Here is a 16691-nt window from a genome sequence, read left to right as displayed (position 1 = left end):
AAATGAGAGATGTTGTTCAGTTATTGACCCGATTAGTATCCGCACAGGCTCGACATCAGGAAGCATGTATTTGTCACACAGATAGGTCCGTGAGCGCGAGGGTTCGTGACTTTATTAATTTAGACCCTCCGGTATTCACTGGAGCAGACCCGAATGAGGACCCTCAAGTATTTATTGATAGAGTACAGAGGACGTTACGGGTAATGAAGGCCACTGAGACTGAGTCAGTTGAGCTAGCTTCCTATAGGCTCCGAGATGTTGCAGTTAATTGGTACGAGTCTTGGGAATTGTCCAGAGGTGAGAATGTCCATCCTGCGGCATGGCAGGAGTTTACAGAAGCTTTTTTCGTCATTATCTGCCACCAGAGCTTAGGCGAGCCAGAGTTGATAGGTTCTTGACCCTTCGGCAGGGAAACATGAGTGTTCGGGAGTACTGTATTCAGTTTGATTCATTGGCTAGGTATGCACCCACTATTGTATCTAAGATGGAGGATCAGGTTCACCGGTTCATGATGGGGTTAGAACCTTACTTGCTTAACGATTGTATGTCAGTTTCACTTCATCCAGACATGGATATTTCTCGTATTCAGGTGTACGCTCAAGGTGTAGAGGAGCGTAAACAGAAATAGAAGGTCGGTCGTGAGCATGATAGGGCCCAAAATAAGAGGGCAGGGTCTTCGGGTCCTTATGGTGAGTTTCGAGATGGTCAGAGGCAACAGTATTCGAGATATCCATCCCAGCCCTCGGCTAGCACGCCCCCTCAGTTTGGAGGAAAGAGATTTGATCGTTCTACATATTCAGGGCCTGGCCAGAATTTTAGGGCCTCAAGTTTTCAGTATAGGGGTGAGTAAAATCATATGAGGCCACCCTTACCACGATGTACTCAATGTGGTAAGCAGCATACCGGGCAGTGTCGTATGGGGTCAGGTGCGTGTTATACTTGTGGTCATCCGGGCCACGTTATGAGGGATTGTCCGATGAGAGGTGATGCAAGCATAGCTCAGCTAGGGGGATCTGTGGCTGGATCATCATCATTATCAGTACGCCCCCTAGGCAAAGTCCCCAAGCACCAATGAGTTGTGGTAGAGGCAGAGGCGGAGTATCTAGCTCGAGCAGCCCTCAGAACCACATTTATGCGTTAGCAGGACGACAGTACCAAGAGTCATCGCCTGATGTTGTTACAGGTATATTATCAGTCTCCTCCTACAATGTATATGCACTAATTGATCCAGGTTCCACCTTATCATACGTTACTCCATTGATTGCTAGTAAGTTTGAAATAAAACCTGAATCGGTTAAACCTTTTGAGGTGTCTACACCTGTTGGGGACTCGGTGATAGCTAAGCAGGTATATAGGGATTGTATAATAATAGTTCATGGTCGACCTACCGTAGCAGACTTAATCTAGTTACATATGGTAGAATTTGATGTTATAATGGGTATGGATTGGTTGGCTTCTTGTTATGCCAATGTTGATTGTAGATTGAAGATAGTCCGATTTCAATTTCCGGGGGAGCCTATTTTGGAGTGGAAAGGTAACATGGCATCGCCGAGAGGTAGATTTATTTCCTATATCAAGGCAAGGAAGATGATCAGAAAGGGCTGTATTTATCACTTAGTTCGGGTTCAGGATGTAGAAGTAGAGTCACCAACTATTCAGTCCATCCCTGTGGTAAATGAGTTTCCAGATACCTTCCCTGATGAACTTCCGGGTCTCCCACCAGAGCGAGAAATTGAGTTTCCTATTGACCTACTACCAGATACTCACCCAATATCTATTCCTCTCTATAGAATGGCCCCCGCAAAGCTGAAAGAATTGAAATAACAACTAAAGGACTTGCTTGAAAAAGGTTTTATCAGACCTAGTACGTCCCCGTGGGGAGCACCTATGTTGTTTTTAAGGAAGAAAGATGGTTCCTTAAGAATGTGTATTGATTATAGGCAACTGAATAAGGTGACGATCAAGAATAAGTACCCGCTCCCGAGGATTGATGACTTATTCGATCAGTTGCAAGGTGTCAAGTGGTTTTCAAAGATAGACTTGAGGTTCGGGTACCACCAAGTAAGGGTTAAGGATGAAGATATTCCGAAGACAACGTTCAGGACTAGATATGGGCATTTTGAGTTTCGGGTTATGTCGTTTGGTCTAACCAATGCCCCAGCAGTATTCATGGATTTGATGAACCGTGTGTTCAGGCCTTTCTTAGATCTATTTGTAATTGTATTTATTGATGATATACTGGTATATTCCCGTTCAGAGGATGAGCATGCTGGTCATCTGCGTACGGTGCTCAGAATTCTACAAGAAAGGAAGTTGTATGCAAAATTTTCTAAGTGTGAATTCTGGTTGAACTCTGTAACTTTCCTTGGGCATATCATTTAGGGTGAAGGCATCCTAGTGGATACACAAAAGATTGAGGCAGTAAAGACTTGGCCTAGGCCCACAACACCAACGGAGGTTCGTAGTTTTCTTGGGTTGGCAGGTTCTTACAGGAGATTTGTGGAAGGATTTTCTTCCCTTTCAGTACCTTTAACAAAGTTGACTCAGAAGGGAGCAAAATTTCAATGGACTGATGCTTGTGAACGGAGTTTCCAGGCATTAAAGGATAGGTTAACTTCAGCACCGGTTCTCACGCTCCCAGAAGGGACCGATGGTTATGTTATCTATTGTGATGCTTCAGGCGTTGGATTGGGTTGTGTGCTGATGCAGCATGGTAAGGTTGTGGCTTATTCTTCTAGACAACTAAGAAAGCACAAAAAGAACTACCCGACCCATGATTTAGAGTTAGCTGCGGTGATTTATGCACTAAAGATGTGGAGGCACTACTTGTATGGCATTCATGTTGATATTTATACGGATCATAAGAGCCTCCAGTACATCTTCAAGCAAAGGGAATTGAATCTTCATCAAAGGAGATGGTTGGAGCTACTTAAAGACTGTGACGTTAATATTTTATACCATCCGGGGAAGGAAAACGTAGTTGCCGATGCACTCAGCCGTAGATCTATGGGTAGCCTGTCGTATTTGTATCCATAAAAGAGGGGAATAGCCCATGAGGTTCATCAGCTAGCTAGTCTTGGAGTTAGGTTACTGGACTCAGGTGACATTGGAATTACTCTTCAAGATACGTCAACATCATCTTTAGTAACTGAAGTGAAGGAACGCCAATATGAGGACCCTGTGCTAATTCATTATAGAGATACCACTCTTCAGAAGGAGAAGACACTGTTTGAAATTACCGAAGATGGGGTCCTCAGATACCAAGGGTGATTATGTGTGCCTAATGTTGCAGGGTTGCGTCGGCAGGTCATGGGAGAAACCCACTATTCCCGTTATTCTATCCATCCAGGAGCGACAAAGATGTATCACGACATCAGGGAAATATATTGGTGGGACGGAATGAAAAAGGACATAGCTAAATTTGTTGCTCAGTGCCCTAACTGTCAGCAGGTTAAGATTGAGCATCAAAACCCTGGTGGATTATTGCAGTCTATGGAGATTCCGACTTGGAAATGAGAAATAATCAATATGGACTTCATCATAGGCTTACCTCGTACGCAGCGTAAGTTCGATTCGATATGGGTGATTGTTGATAGGCTCACAAAGTCAACCCATTTTCTTCCCGTTAGAACTACGTACTCCTCAGAAGATTATGCGAGGGTTTATATTAAGGAGATAGTACGACTGCATAGTGTACCTGTATCTATTATCTCGGATAGAGGAGCTCAATTTACAACTAACTTCTGGAGATCCTTCCAAAAGGGACTGGGGACTCAAGTAAGCCTTAGTACAGCATTTCATCCCCAGACAGACTGGCAGGCTGAGCGTATAATTCAAACACTGGAGGATATGTTGCGAGCTTGTGTAATAGACTTCAAAGGTAGCTGGGATAATCATCTGCCGCTTATTGAGTTCGCATATAATAATAGCTACCATTCCAGCATTCAGATGGCTCCATACAAAGCCCTTTACGGACGAAAGTGTAGGTCGCCTATAGGGTGGTTCGACGTTGGAGAATCTGGATTACACGGGCCAGACCTGGTTCAGCAAGCCATAGAAAAAGTAAAGCTTATCCGGGATCAACTATTGACAGCTCAAAGTCGTCAGAAGTCATATTCAGACGTGCGACGTCGAGATTTAGAGTTCGGGGTTGATGACTGGGTATTCTTAAAAGTGTCACCTATGAAGGGTGTGATGAGATTTGGCAAAAAGGGTAAACTTAGCCCACGGTATATCGGGCCTTATAAGATCATTCGGAGGGTGGTCCGACTAGCTTATGAGTTAGAATTGCCCTCGCAATTGGAGTCTGTCCATCCAGTTTTTCATGTATCTATGTTACGAAAGTACATTGGCGATCCTACCCGAGTGGTACCTATGAATGATGTACAGATTACAGAGGACTTGTCATATGAGGAAATTTCGGTTGCCATTCTAGACCGACAAATCCGCAAGCTACGGAATAAGGAGGTAGCCTCCGTGAAAGTGCTTTGGAGGAACAACAATGTAGAAGAAATGACTTGGGAGGCCGAGGAAGACATGAAGTCTAGATATCCCTACCTATTTCCTATTCTAGATAAGGGTCTAACTGAGACGTCATAACCTCAAGGTGCGTGTATAAATTCTTCTATTGATTATTGTCATTGTCCTGTGTGTCGTTGAATTATTAAGCTTCTACGGGGAGAGTTGGTAGTAGTATTGTTACAAAAGGCGACCTTGCCAAAGCTATATAGATCACGGAGAGTGAAACATTCGAGGACGAATGTTTTTAAGGGGGGAAGGATGTTACATCTCGTATTTTCGTACGTTAAAAGTTTCGTCTTCGGTCAACTAATATAGAATCGGGGAGGAGATCATCTTGAAGTTAACGTATTAACAAGCAATAAATAAGTATTATGAGGGATAAACGGGTACACGGATTAACGAAAATAAGTTTCGTTGAAAGTGGACAATTTGGAATAAAATACGGGTCGAGCGATAATACCCAAAAATTATAAACTAGTACCATGCAAGGTACCATATGACCACGGTAGTGTAATATATAATGTATATATATGAAGTATTTTGAAAATAAATAGAATTTTAAGTAATTTGTGATAATTCTTAAATTATGCGGGTAATAGATTAATTATCGGGTAACGAAACATTACTCGGTTAACTAATAGGTGGATAAAAAAAATTAACAAAAACTTACTCTAAAAACGTGGCAGTAGACTACCACTTAAGCATATGACTCATGGTCATATATGCTTCATACTAAGTAACGTGTAAATTACATAACTCATAAGAATGAGTCATCTTCTAAGAGCTTGCTCAACATTTTAAGTGCTTGGTATCTTGTGGGCAAGAAATGAGTAGTACGTCCAAGATTTGGTCACAAGTCTTAAGCTTCTGCCTTTAATACACAAGGACAAGCAATCTTTTAAAGTTCCACAACTAAGATTAAACCCAGTACACAAAAACGCTAGGAGCAGAACAAATTCGTCCAAGAATTCAAGGAATCCAAATGTAAATTTCGGAGAAGCAGATTCGTTTAAATAATTCCAGGAATAGGTATGTTAAGGCCCTCCCTTCTTTCTTTTGGCATGGTTTAGATTATGCGAAAGAAACGAGCAGATACACGATTTCTATAAATTATTCTATTCATAGAAATAGTAGGGGTGACTATATTCTTGATTCCCCATGAGAATTATTATTTCCTTCTGTTCATGGGTCTCAAAATAATACGCAGTTGGAAAAATTTATCCGAAAGGAATATTGAGATTATTACGTATTTTTCATGCATTTCGTACATGTGCATTGACCCATGACCAGATGACGTTATATACGCGTATATTTGTAAATATATGTATATGGGATATGGGAAAAGGTTACGGCGTTATATACGCAACACCACCTGATCAGCTGGTATATGATGATGATGTTGCCCACAGTGCTGAAATATGATTCAAACGGCGTTATATACGCATATATGGGTATGTATTCAAATGGCGTTATATACGCATATATATGTATGTATTCAAACGACGTTATATACGCATATATATGTATGTATATATGTGTATATGGGATATGGGAATGGTTATGGCGTTATATACGCACCACCACCTGATCAGCTGGTATATGATTATGACGTTGCCCACAGTGGCCGACATGATGTGATGGGATGCCCTCAGAGGCTGATGATATTATGTAAATCCATACCTATGCATGGCTTGGCATTTACACGCACGTGCATGACGTTATAAACGTTTCAAAATATACAAAGTTATTCAGATTTAAAGATGTGTTTCGGTATTCCATGTTTCATCTATGTCTATTACGTACTAATTTCCATGCCTTACATACTCAATACATTTTTCGTACTGACGCCCTATTCCACGGGGCTTGCGTTTCATGCCCGTAGGTGCAGGTAGGCAAGCTGACGGTCCTCCTTCTTAGGATCCCTGATCAGCGAGAGTTGGCATGCTCCATTTGACCCGGAGCTACTTTTGATATTGGTACGATACGTTTGTACATATATATGTATATGAGTATGACATGGCTCAGTCCTGTCTTTGTACAGTTATGTTTCTGTTAGAGGTCTGTAGACAGTATGTCTAGTTGGGTTATACGTGGCCTTGTCGGCTTTCAATTTTTGATGTATAGTTATCTATAGCAGCCTTGCCGGTTCGCCCACTGTATTCTGTATGTATACGTACATATGCCTTGATGGCAGGCTTCTTTCACGTATGTTAATTTTGTAATACAACAGATGTCATTCAGGTTCATATTTTAGACGTATGCTTAGGGGTGTTTGATTGGTAAGACTCAGGCGCTCGTCGCGGCCCATCGGTTTGGGTCGTGACATTTACGTTTTTCCCTACCCCTTTTGAATAATTCAAAATTTAGAGCAAGTTAGAACTTTAAACTTGCAATTGATTATTCCCTGGTCTAAGGGGTGGTTTTGTTATGCAGACCTTTATCACAACAGAGTTTACAGATTCTCATAATCAATTTTGATTGAATTAAATTCAGACCAGTTTAATCTGATATTTAAGTAAAAAAATCATCAATACACCAAATACACCAAACCCTAAAGGTAACTACTCCATAGACATGGAGTAATTCATCACAAATATAATTAAAATATAGGAAAACATAAATTCAATCCAAACTCGGGTCTTGAGTGAGGAAGGAATGATGAAATCCTTGTGCTTGTGTTCTTCCAACTACTCCTTATCATCCTTAGATCAAAAATATGTCAAAAGTACAGAAAATAACATTTTTTCATGTATTTATACCAAATAGGGTCGTGCCCGGATGAAACTACCCTTTCCTAGCCAAAATAGGAAAATAGCTCTAGGAAAAATACATAGGCGCACCGCATGGGGCGACGCGCCATGCATGAAATTAGTAGAGATTATTATAGAGCATGCATAATCTCGATTATTGGGTACCAATTTGGTTGAAGATGCCTTGAAAAAGGTCTAGATAATTCACGATCGACTTCGCACAGCTTAGTCCAGGCATAAGAGTTATGCCGATCGTAGAGTTTGTGATGTTGCATTCATGGTTGGAGAGTGGGTTTTGCTTTTATTTTTACCCATGAAGGGAGTTATGAGGTTCGAAAAGAAGGGCAAGTTGGGCCCTAGGTATATCGGGCCCTTTGAGATTCTTGAGGGGTTGATGAAGTGTCCTACAAGCTTGCACTGCCACCTAGCTTATCAGCAGTTCACATGGTATTCCATATCTCCATGCTCTAGAAGTACCACGACAATCTGTCTCATGTGTTAAATTTCAACTGAGTCCAATTGGACAAGGATTTGACTTACGAGGAGGAGCCAATAACTATTCTAGCCCGGCAGGTCCGGAAGTTGAGGTCTAAGAGTTATCCTTCAGTTAGAGCACTGCGGAGAGGTCAACCGATCGAGGCAGCCATGTGGGATTCCAAGTCCGACATGCAGAGTGGATACCCACACCTTTTCACCAGTCTAGGTACCTTTCTTTGTCTATTCAAGGACGAACGTTTGTTTTAGAGGTGGAGAATGTGATGACCCGATAGGTCATTTTGAGTTTTAATCTCTATTTCTGTGTTCCAAGACCTCGAATAGCTCTATTTAGCATTCCTCAATTTGCATGCATAGTCCGTGTCTTATTTCAAAAAAATCATGTAAATTTTTTTATAAAAATGTGAATTTTATCCTTAAAATAATTTGAGTTGATTACGATCAACGTTTTGTATAAATGGACCCAAATTAGTATTTTGATGATCCTAGTGGGTCTGTATCAGGATTTGGTACTTGGGCATATGTCCGGAATTGAATTCGGAAGTCCCTGACTTGATTGAACGTGATTCATTGAAAACTAGTAATTTGAAGGTTTAAAGAATTCCTAAGTTTGACCATAGGTTGACTTTTTTTTTAATGGATTCAGATTTCGGTTCCAAAAGTTGGTATAGGTTCATTTCACTATTCGTGACTTGTCTGCAAAATTTTGTGCAAAAGCAATTTGATTTGACGTTATTCAGACATTCGGTTGTGAATTTGAAAGTTCTTAAGTTTCTTTAAAAATTTTATACATTTTGATGTCTGATTCGTGGTTCTAGGAGTTATTTTGGTGTTTTGACCACAAGAAAAAGTTTGTATGATATTATTACACTTGTGTGCACGTTTGATTTGGAGCACCAGGGGCTCGCATGAGTTTTCGACAGGCTACAGATTGATTTTGAACTTAGAAGGATTGCTGGTTTCAGAGATTCTGGTACCTCGCGCTTTGTTCTTCGCGATTGCGAATCCACTCACGCGATCACGAATGGTAACCTGGGCTGGGGTGGGATTTCCTCTATGTGCATGCAAGGTTGAGATCGCGAACGTGAAGCAGTGTTGGGATCACCCTTCGTGAACACGACAATACCACGCGAATGCGATCGGTATGGGCCTCGGAGGGGATCTGCTGAGTGTTCTACGCGAAACCGAAGGTGGGGGGGAGGGGGAGAAGCCTTTGCAAACGCGTGAGGAACATCGCGAACGCGTAGGCCAATAGGGTTGTTATGCTTCGCGATCGTGTCAGGTCCTTTTTGAACGTGATAAAGACCTGACGCCCAGTCAATTGAATATCCCAAAGTCGGGATTTTCATCATTTTTCACCATCTCCACATTTGACTCGGCCTAGAGGAGATTTTGTAGAGGAATTTCATCCCCACTTTAAAGGTTAGTAGATTTTAACTCGTTTTCTTTCATTTCCATCAACACTCATTGATTTCTAGCCTTTAATCTCTGTTTGTTCATGGTAGAAATTGGAGATTTTGAGAAATTGAGATTTAGACCTCAAATTGAGGTCGGATTTCGAAACTAATCATATAATCGGGCTCGGGGGTAAATGGGTAATTAGGTTTTGGTCCAAATCTCGGGTTCTGACCAAGCGGCTCGGGTTGACTTTTGTTGAGTTTTTTCAAAATCATTAAAGATTGAATCTTTTTCACTCATTAGTAGTCTCTAAAGCTTATTTTGAATTGTTTGAACTATATTTGGTTAGATTTGATTGGTTTGGAGGCAGATTTTAGAGCAAAGGCCTCGGTTGAGCTTTGATTTGATTGCAGAGCGAGGTAAGTATCGTGGTTAACGTTGACTTGAGGTATTAGGACTTGTTAGTCTATTTTTTACGTGTTTAATGTATGGGAACAACGTATATATGAGGTGACGAGTACTTATGTGTTGTTGTTGGGTTAAAGTATGTGGGTGGAACTTGTTTCCTTATGTTTATTGTATTATTAAATATGATATCTATGTGTAGGTTAGGTTTATTACTTCTTTGATTATTCCTTTCATAATTATTGCGTATTTCATAATTGTTGAGTATTTTAGAATTTGAAGTTTGGAATCTTGGCATCATATTTGACGTTTAATACATTCTCCGCATTATTTATTTGTTGAATTCATATTATCATCATTACATGGTGAGAAAGAGAGTAAAAATACGAAGAGTGATGTCGTGTCATTGTATTTATCTCATTTATTAATTATTATATAGTAAGGAAGAACATAAAAGCATGAAGGGTGATGTCGTGCCATTTATATCATTTATTCATTATTATATGATGAGGAAGAGAGTAAAAGCATAAAGGGTGATGTCGTGCCATTCATCTCATTTATTCTTTATTATATGGTGAGGACGAAAATAAAAGCATGAAGGGTGATGTCATACCATTTCATTTTAATTATATCATCATTTTCATGGTAAGGACGAGAGTACAAGCACGAAGGGTAATGTCGTGCTATTTTCATATCGTTGGTTTGTCTTATTTCATTGGTTGATGATTTATTCGGCTATCACGTGATTTCATACATGTTGTAGTTGCCATATTTCCCCCTTTTTTGATGTCCCCTCTCAGCTTGTATGTTATTATTCTCTATTATTGTTACTGCTTCATATATACTTGTACAGGCTTATTTACGTAGGTGTCTTGTCATAGCCTCGTCACTACCTCATCGATGTTAGGCTCTACATTTACGGAGTATATTGGGTAGGATTTTATTCATACTACAGTTTTGCACTTCTTGTGCAAATTCTGGTATTGTCCCAGCGGTGCGTGAGGTGTGTCAGCTCAGATAATTACATACGGAGACTTGAGGTAAATTTGCTGGCGTCCGCAGACCTTCAAGTCCCCTTCCTCTTCCCATTTTTACTGTTCATTTCCTTCAAAATAGTTATATTTATTTCAGACTCTATTTGTAGAACTTCTAGTTGCTCGTGTACTCGTATCTCCAAATTTTTGGAAATAGATATTATCACATGACACTGTATCAGATTGGGTTTCTATTTCTCGTTGTATATCATCATTGTGTTTTAACAATTAAAAATCGGTCATTTAATTATCTCATGTCGGCTTGCCTAGCAAACGGATGTTAGGTGCCATCACGATCTCGAGATTGAGATTCTGGGTCGTGACAGTATCAGAGCTGGAGGTTCATAGGTGTTGACGACCGATTTTGACCCTTTCTTTTAAAATTAATTTATTTATACTTAATATTAATAATTTACTATGAATGTTTTGAAAGCATTTTCTATCAATAGTACTTATTTTCACAAATTAACTGAGTATTAGTTTTGAATTAATAATTTTAGTATTGGTATTATGTAATTACAAATATATTTATCATTTCAAAATCATTAAAATAAAATATTTTATAAATATTTAATTACAATAATTAGTAGTACATTTGATATTTATAATTTTACTACATTTTATTGGAAATAATTAAGTTTATTTAATTTAATTTCAAAAAGAGTTAAAAAGTTAAAAGGCTATAATTGCAATTGATAATCAAAACACAAATGGCTACCATTTAATAAATTTTGGCCCAAATCACCGATTGTTTACTTCTTTTTTCAAACCGTGTTGTATATGGAGACTATTAATACTTTCTTGTAGAGCTTATGACTCCATTCCACCAAGTTTCGGGGAACAACAACAACAACAACGACCCAGTATAATCCCACAAGTGGGGTCTGGGGAGGGTAATATGTACGCAGACCTTACCCCTACCCCAAAGGGTAGAGAGGCTGTTTCCAGGAGACCCTCGGCTCAAAAAAGCAATAGGAGATGATATATTAGTACCATAAAAATGCGTAATAAAAATAACAACAATATATAAGAGATATGAAATATGAAATACAGGATACGAAATACGAAATACGAAATAGATGGTTGGTATAGTACAACTAGAAGGTAAAGCCCTGCATCCAATAGACGGCCACTGACATTCCTAGTCTAACTCCTAACTAGATAGTCTCCCTCACTTGTGCTGTAGAAATATTCACACTCTCCCCTAACCTACAACCTTAATGCTCGACCTCCATAATTCCCTATCAAGGGCCATGTCCTCAGTAATCCTAAGTCGCGCCATGTCCTGTCTGATCACCTCTCCCCAATACTTCTTAGGTCTTCCTCTACCTCTCCGCGTGCCCACTACAGCCAGTCGCTCACACCTCCTCACCGGTGCATCAGTGCTCCTCCTCTGAATGTGCCCGAACCATCTGAGTCTTACTTCCCGCATCTTGTCCTCCATGGGGGCCACACCCACCTTCTCTCGAATATCTGCATTCCTAATCTTATCCATCCTTGTATGCCCGCACATCCACCTCAACATCCTCATCTCTGCTACTTTCATCTTCTGGGTGTGTGAGTTCTTTACCGGCCAACATTCAGTTCCATACAACATGGCAGGCCTAACCACTGCTCTATAAAACTTACCTTTTAGTAACGGTGGCACTTTCTTGTCACACAAGACTCCCGACGCTAACCTCCACTTCATCCACCCCACCCCTATACGGTGTGTGACATCCTCGTCAATCTCCCCGATCCCCTGAATAACCGATCCAAGGTACTTGAAACTACCTTTCTTGGGAATGACTTGAGAGTCAAGCCTCACTTCAACTCCCGCTTCCGTCGGCTCAACTCCAAATTTGCACTCGAGGTATTCCGTCTTCGTCCTACTCAACTTGAAACCTTTAGACTCAAGAGCATGTCTCCAAATCTCTAGCCTCTCGTTGACGCCGCCTCTTGTCTCGTCAATTAGAATAATGTCATCAGCAAATAGCATGCACCATGGAACCTCCCCTTGAATATGATGAGTCAGTGCATCCATCACCAGGGCAAATAGGAATGGGCTGAGCGCAGACCCTTGGTGCAACCCCGTAATAACTGGAAAGTGTTCAGAGTCGCCTCCTACTGTCCGGTTGTCGGTTATTGATTTATATTTTTCGGTTAACCGAAAAACCGAACTAATACTACATGGATTCTTTATAGGCTATATAGGCCTAAGCCCAATTTTAAGTTCCATTGAAATCAGCCCAAGTCCCAACTGAATTCAGCTCTTCCATACTTATATAGGCTAAGGCCCAAGTTTATGTTCCATTAAAATCAGCCCATCCCAAACCCAAATACCCAATTGCCCATCAGGCATCAGCTGATCATCTCCTTTTCTTTTCCCATTCTTACTTTCTTAGGCAGTTAGGCAGCTAGGGCTTTTATTTCTCCCTTCTCTTCTCACTTCACTTCTCACTTCTCAGTTCGGCAGTTCCTCCCCCCCAATTCCCCAAATACGCTAGGGGTTCCATTGATAAACTGGTGGAGTGGTGGTTTTCCCAAATACGCTAGGGATCTATCATTGTCGTCAAATTTCTTGTGGAAGGTAAGGTTAATTTTTGTTATATTTCGCTCATTTCTTTTTTTTTTGTGTTCTCTACTCCTCGACCCTCGCCGATCTTCTCTTCTTTCCCTTGTTTCAGTTTATTTTTTATTTTTTTCCTGTGAAAAGTTAGTATTTAAAGACTTAAAGATGCATGCAACATAGAAAGAAGTCTTGAGTCTTGACTCTTGAATGTGATGTCCATTTTCTTGTAATATTTGTTGATTTTAGTGTTGTTGAGTTGAGAGGTTCTAACTTGTTATTAAAACAAGAAAAGCTCACTGGTCAGTAATTTTTTTTAAGCAAGGTCATACTCATTACATTACATGGGTCATACTCACTGAGAGTTGTGTACTAGTGTTTGATGCAACATTGCATCAATTTCATCACCATCGTATTGTTCAGTATTTTATTGTTATGTATTATGTTTGTATCACTGCTCAGTATTTTATTGTTATGTTTGTATTCTTTTTTGTAGATGGAAGAAAATGGAAGTAGGGTAAGCGAAACCTGCGAAGGTGGGGGTTCGAATGATAGCATACCTAATACTGAAGGTCTCAGTCCAGACAGTCCTGATGAAGCTCCAAAGAAAAGGAAAGTGATGCAACCTAGATCTGATGCTTGGAAACATTTTGAGAAATATGATGATCCTAGTGGAGCTAAAAGAGCAAAATGTAACTACTGTCAAAAAACTTATGCTGCTGCTACGAAAGGTAATGGTACTACATCAATGAACAATCATCTCATTAAGTGTCCCAAAATGCCCCGTATCATGGATAATAGTCAAACACAAATCAGTTTTCTACTAGCTTCAAATGGGGCAAATGAAGGGGTGCTTACCACTTGGAAATTTGATCAAGCACTTAGTAGGAAAGCTTTAGCTCAAATGATAATTTTGGATGAACTGCCATTTAGTTTTGTTGAAAAGGAAGGATTTAAGAAGTTTATGGGAGTCACAATGCCTCAATTTCAAATTCCTTCTCGTAGAACATTGACAAGAGATTGTTATGAACTTTATTGTGAACAAAGACATAGTTTGAAGAATTCCTTCAATGAAGCACGTCCTAAAATCTGTCTTACAACAGATACTTGGACTTCTATACAAAAAATAAACTATATGTGTCTTACTGCTCACTTTATTGACAGAGATTGGAAATTGCATAAAAGGATAATAAACTTTTATCCTATCTCTAGTCATAAGGGTGATGACATGGCATCGGTAATTACTAATTGTTTGCTTGATTGGGGGTTGGAAAATGTATTTACTATAACTGTAGATAATGCTAGTTCCAATGATGTCACAGTAAGAGAAGTGTCTAAACAATTGACTACCCGGGGAACTAATATAATGAATGGTAAACACCTGCATGTTAGATGTATGGCTCACATACTTAATCTCATTGTACAAGATGGGTTGAAAGAAATTGGTGTTTCTATCAAGAGAGTTAGACAAGCTGTGAGATACATTAGACAATCTCCCGCTAGGATTAGAAAGTTTAAAGAATGTTGTGAATCTCAAAAGTTAACTTCTAAGAGATCATTATGCTTAGACGTTTCAACTCGATGGAACTCTACATACATGATGTTAGACACAGCACAACAATTTGAGTTTGCCTTTGACAAATATAGTTTCTTTGATGTTGGATTGTTGCATCATCTTCGTACCTATGTTTGTGAAGATGGAACTAGTGCAGGTGATCTCACAAGTGTTGACTGGGATAATGTGAGAACAATGGTAAAATTTCTTGAAGCTTTTTATTTGCTTACTTTGAGGGTTTCTGGTTCTATTTATGTCACTTCCAATGTGCATTTTGTTGAAATTTGTGAGCTTGATCTTATATTGAAAGAGTGGATGGAACATGAAGATACTAGTTTGAAAGAAATGGCAAAAAAAATGAAAGAAAAATTTGTCAAGTATTGGGGTGAACCTGAAAAAATGAACAAGATGATCTTTATTGCATCAATTTTGGATCCCCGTAACAAGCTTGAATATGTTCCTTTTGCAATTGTGAGGATGTTTGGAGAAAACAAAGGGAAAAAATTGATTTTAGAGGTGAAAAATTATATGGATTCTTTGTTTGATTATTATGTTAAAAAAAATTCAATAGGAACATCATCTGCTTCATCTGGAAACACAACAACTACTGTCAGTGGTTATGGTAGCTTTTTAAAAAGAGGAACAATGAGAACAAAATTAGAATTTGAGAAACATAAGGAAGTGACCGGAGGTTTAGGTACTAAATCAGAGTTAGAAAGATATCTTGCTGAAGATCTTGAGCCTGAAACAGATGACTTTAAAATCTTAAAGTGGTGGAAAATGAATGAGCCTAGATTTCCCATTCTTGCGGAGATGGCTCGTGATGTATTAGCCATTCCTATTTTAAGTGTTGCATCTGAATGTGCATTCAGCACGGGAGGTCGCATTCTTGACTCGTTCAGGAGTTCGTTGACGCCTAAACTGGTGCAATCTCTTATTTGTCTTCAAGATTGGCTTAGAAGTGAACCTATTCCTATTAAAGTTGAGGAAGACTTGGAGTATCTAGAACAACTAGAACTTGGTAATTATTTTGTGTCTTTCCTTTATTATATTACAAATAGTTTACTTAACACTGATGATGCATGACAAAGTTTTCTTCTATATTTTCCTTAGATCTGGCTGATAGTGCAAAAGATTCAACTATTATTGACATATAGTTGCAACATGTACCATGTGTGGTAACTGGTAAGTTGATAGCCTTCTGTATATTTGAAGATATAACATTGATATACTTTATTATAAATCAATTGTGTTTTTGACCTATAATTATGTCTTTTGTTGCAAAGGTTTGATCATGGCGCCTAGATGGAAGTGATGCTATAGTAAATAGACTTCACTTGTTTCATGCTACTTAATGTAATTATTTCTCTGGTTTTGAGACTTCAGCTGTTCAGCAGCATGAAAACTTTCTAACTTTTGGATTACTCTTTTGGTTATGTAATATGCTTGTACTAAACAATGGCAGCAAAGTAGCATAGATTCTAAGTTTTTTGTTCTCTCATGGGCCATGGCTGTAACTTGTAACCAGTGGCAGCAAAGCAGCATAGCTATTTTGGTTTTTTGGTTCTGTAATGTAGTGCTCTTTTGGTTGTAACTACTAATCCCTACTCCCTAGTTTATATTTGTTTGTATGATTGTGGGATCTTGTATGGACCAAGTAGAGGTGTAACCATGTAATTAGCAGCATCCTTTGGTTATGTTTAATTGATGAATTGCTCCTTTTTCGGTCATCTTATCCACAGTTCAAAAATCCAGGCTTACACTGAAAAGAACATATTTATGACTTAACACATTCAAAAAGTCCAAAATTTTGGAAACAACCAACAAATTAGTCCAATTATTAATCAGAATAAGCCCAGCCCAATATGATAATGTTCAAACCGAAAACCGACCCAAAATTAACCGAACTGAAATTTAAAAAACCGAACTGAACTGAACTTATTTCAGTTCGGTTTCGGTTATCATATTTACAAAACCGAATAACC

The 16691-nt window shown here is 39.2% G+C and overlaps 1 protein-coding gene and 1 long non-coding RNA gene across 2 annotated transcripts; both read left to right on the top strand.

Moving 5' to 3' along the window:
* The first annotated feature begins 484 nt into the window (after nt 1–484).
* On the top strand, nt 485–15538 carry LOC138881363 (uncharacterized). Its single transcript, XM_070161586.1, has 4 exons — nt 485–589; nt 13648–13882; nt 15278–15476; nt 15520–15538. Exons 1-4 carry the CDS (start codon nt 485–487, stop codon nt 15536–15538), a joined length of 558 nt encoding a protein of 185 aa, XP_070017687.1.
* Nucleotides 15539–15561: 23 nt separating this feature from the next.
* LOC138882313 (uncharacterized) lies at nt 15562–16277 on the top strand. The gene is made up of 3 exons (XR_011403848.1): nt 15562–15727; nt 15820–15891; nt 15993–16277. It is a non-coding gene; the product is annotated as an uncharacterized lncRNA (long non-coding RNA).
* The last annotated feature ends 414 nt before the right edge of the window (nt 16278–16691 follow it).

This window comes from Nicotiana sylvestris, chromosome 11 (genome assembly GCF_000393655.2).
Source record: "Nicotiana sylvestris chromosome 11, ASM39365v2, whole genome shotgun sequence".
NCBI classification, from domain to species: Eukaryota; Viridiplantae; Streptophyta; class Magnoliopsida; order Solanales; family Solanaceae; genus Nicotiana; species Nicotiana sylvestris.
This window is presented reverse-complemented; position numbering and strand designations above follow the sequence as displayed.

What these genes read in the sequence shown, in the direction of transcription:
- LOC138881363 (XM_070161586.1), top strand. Translation starts at nt 485, where the DNA reads ATGGAGGATCAGGTTCACCGGTTCATGATGGGGTTAGAACCTTACTTG. An exon ending in TGGATATTTCTCGTATTCAG is followed by an intron (nt 590 to 13,647) that starts GTGTACGCTCAA and finishes TCTTTTTTGTAG; the next exon opens with ATGGAAGAAAATGGAAGTAG. An exon ending in TTATGCTGCTGCTACGAAAG is followed by an intron (nt 13,883 to 15,277) that starts GTAATGGTACTA and finishes AAAATTCAATAG; the next exon opens with GAACATCATCTGCTTCATCT.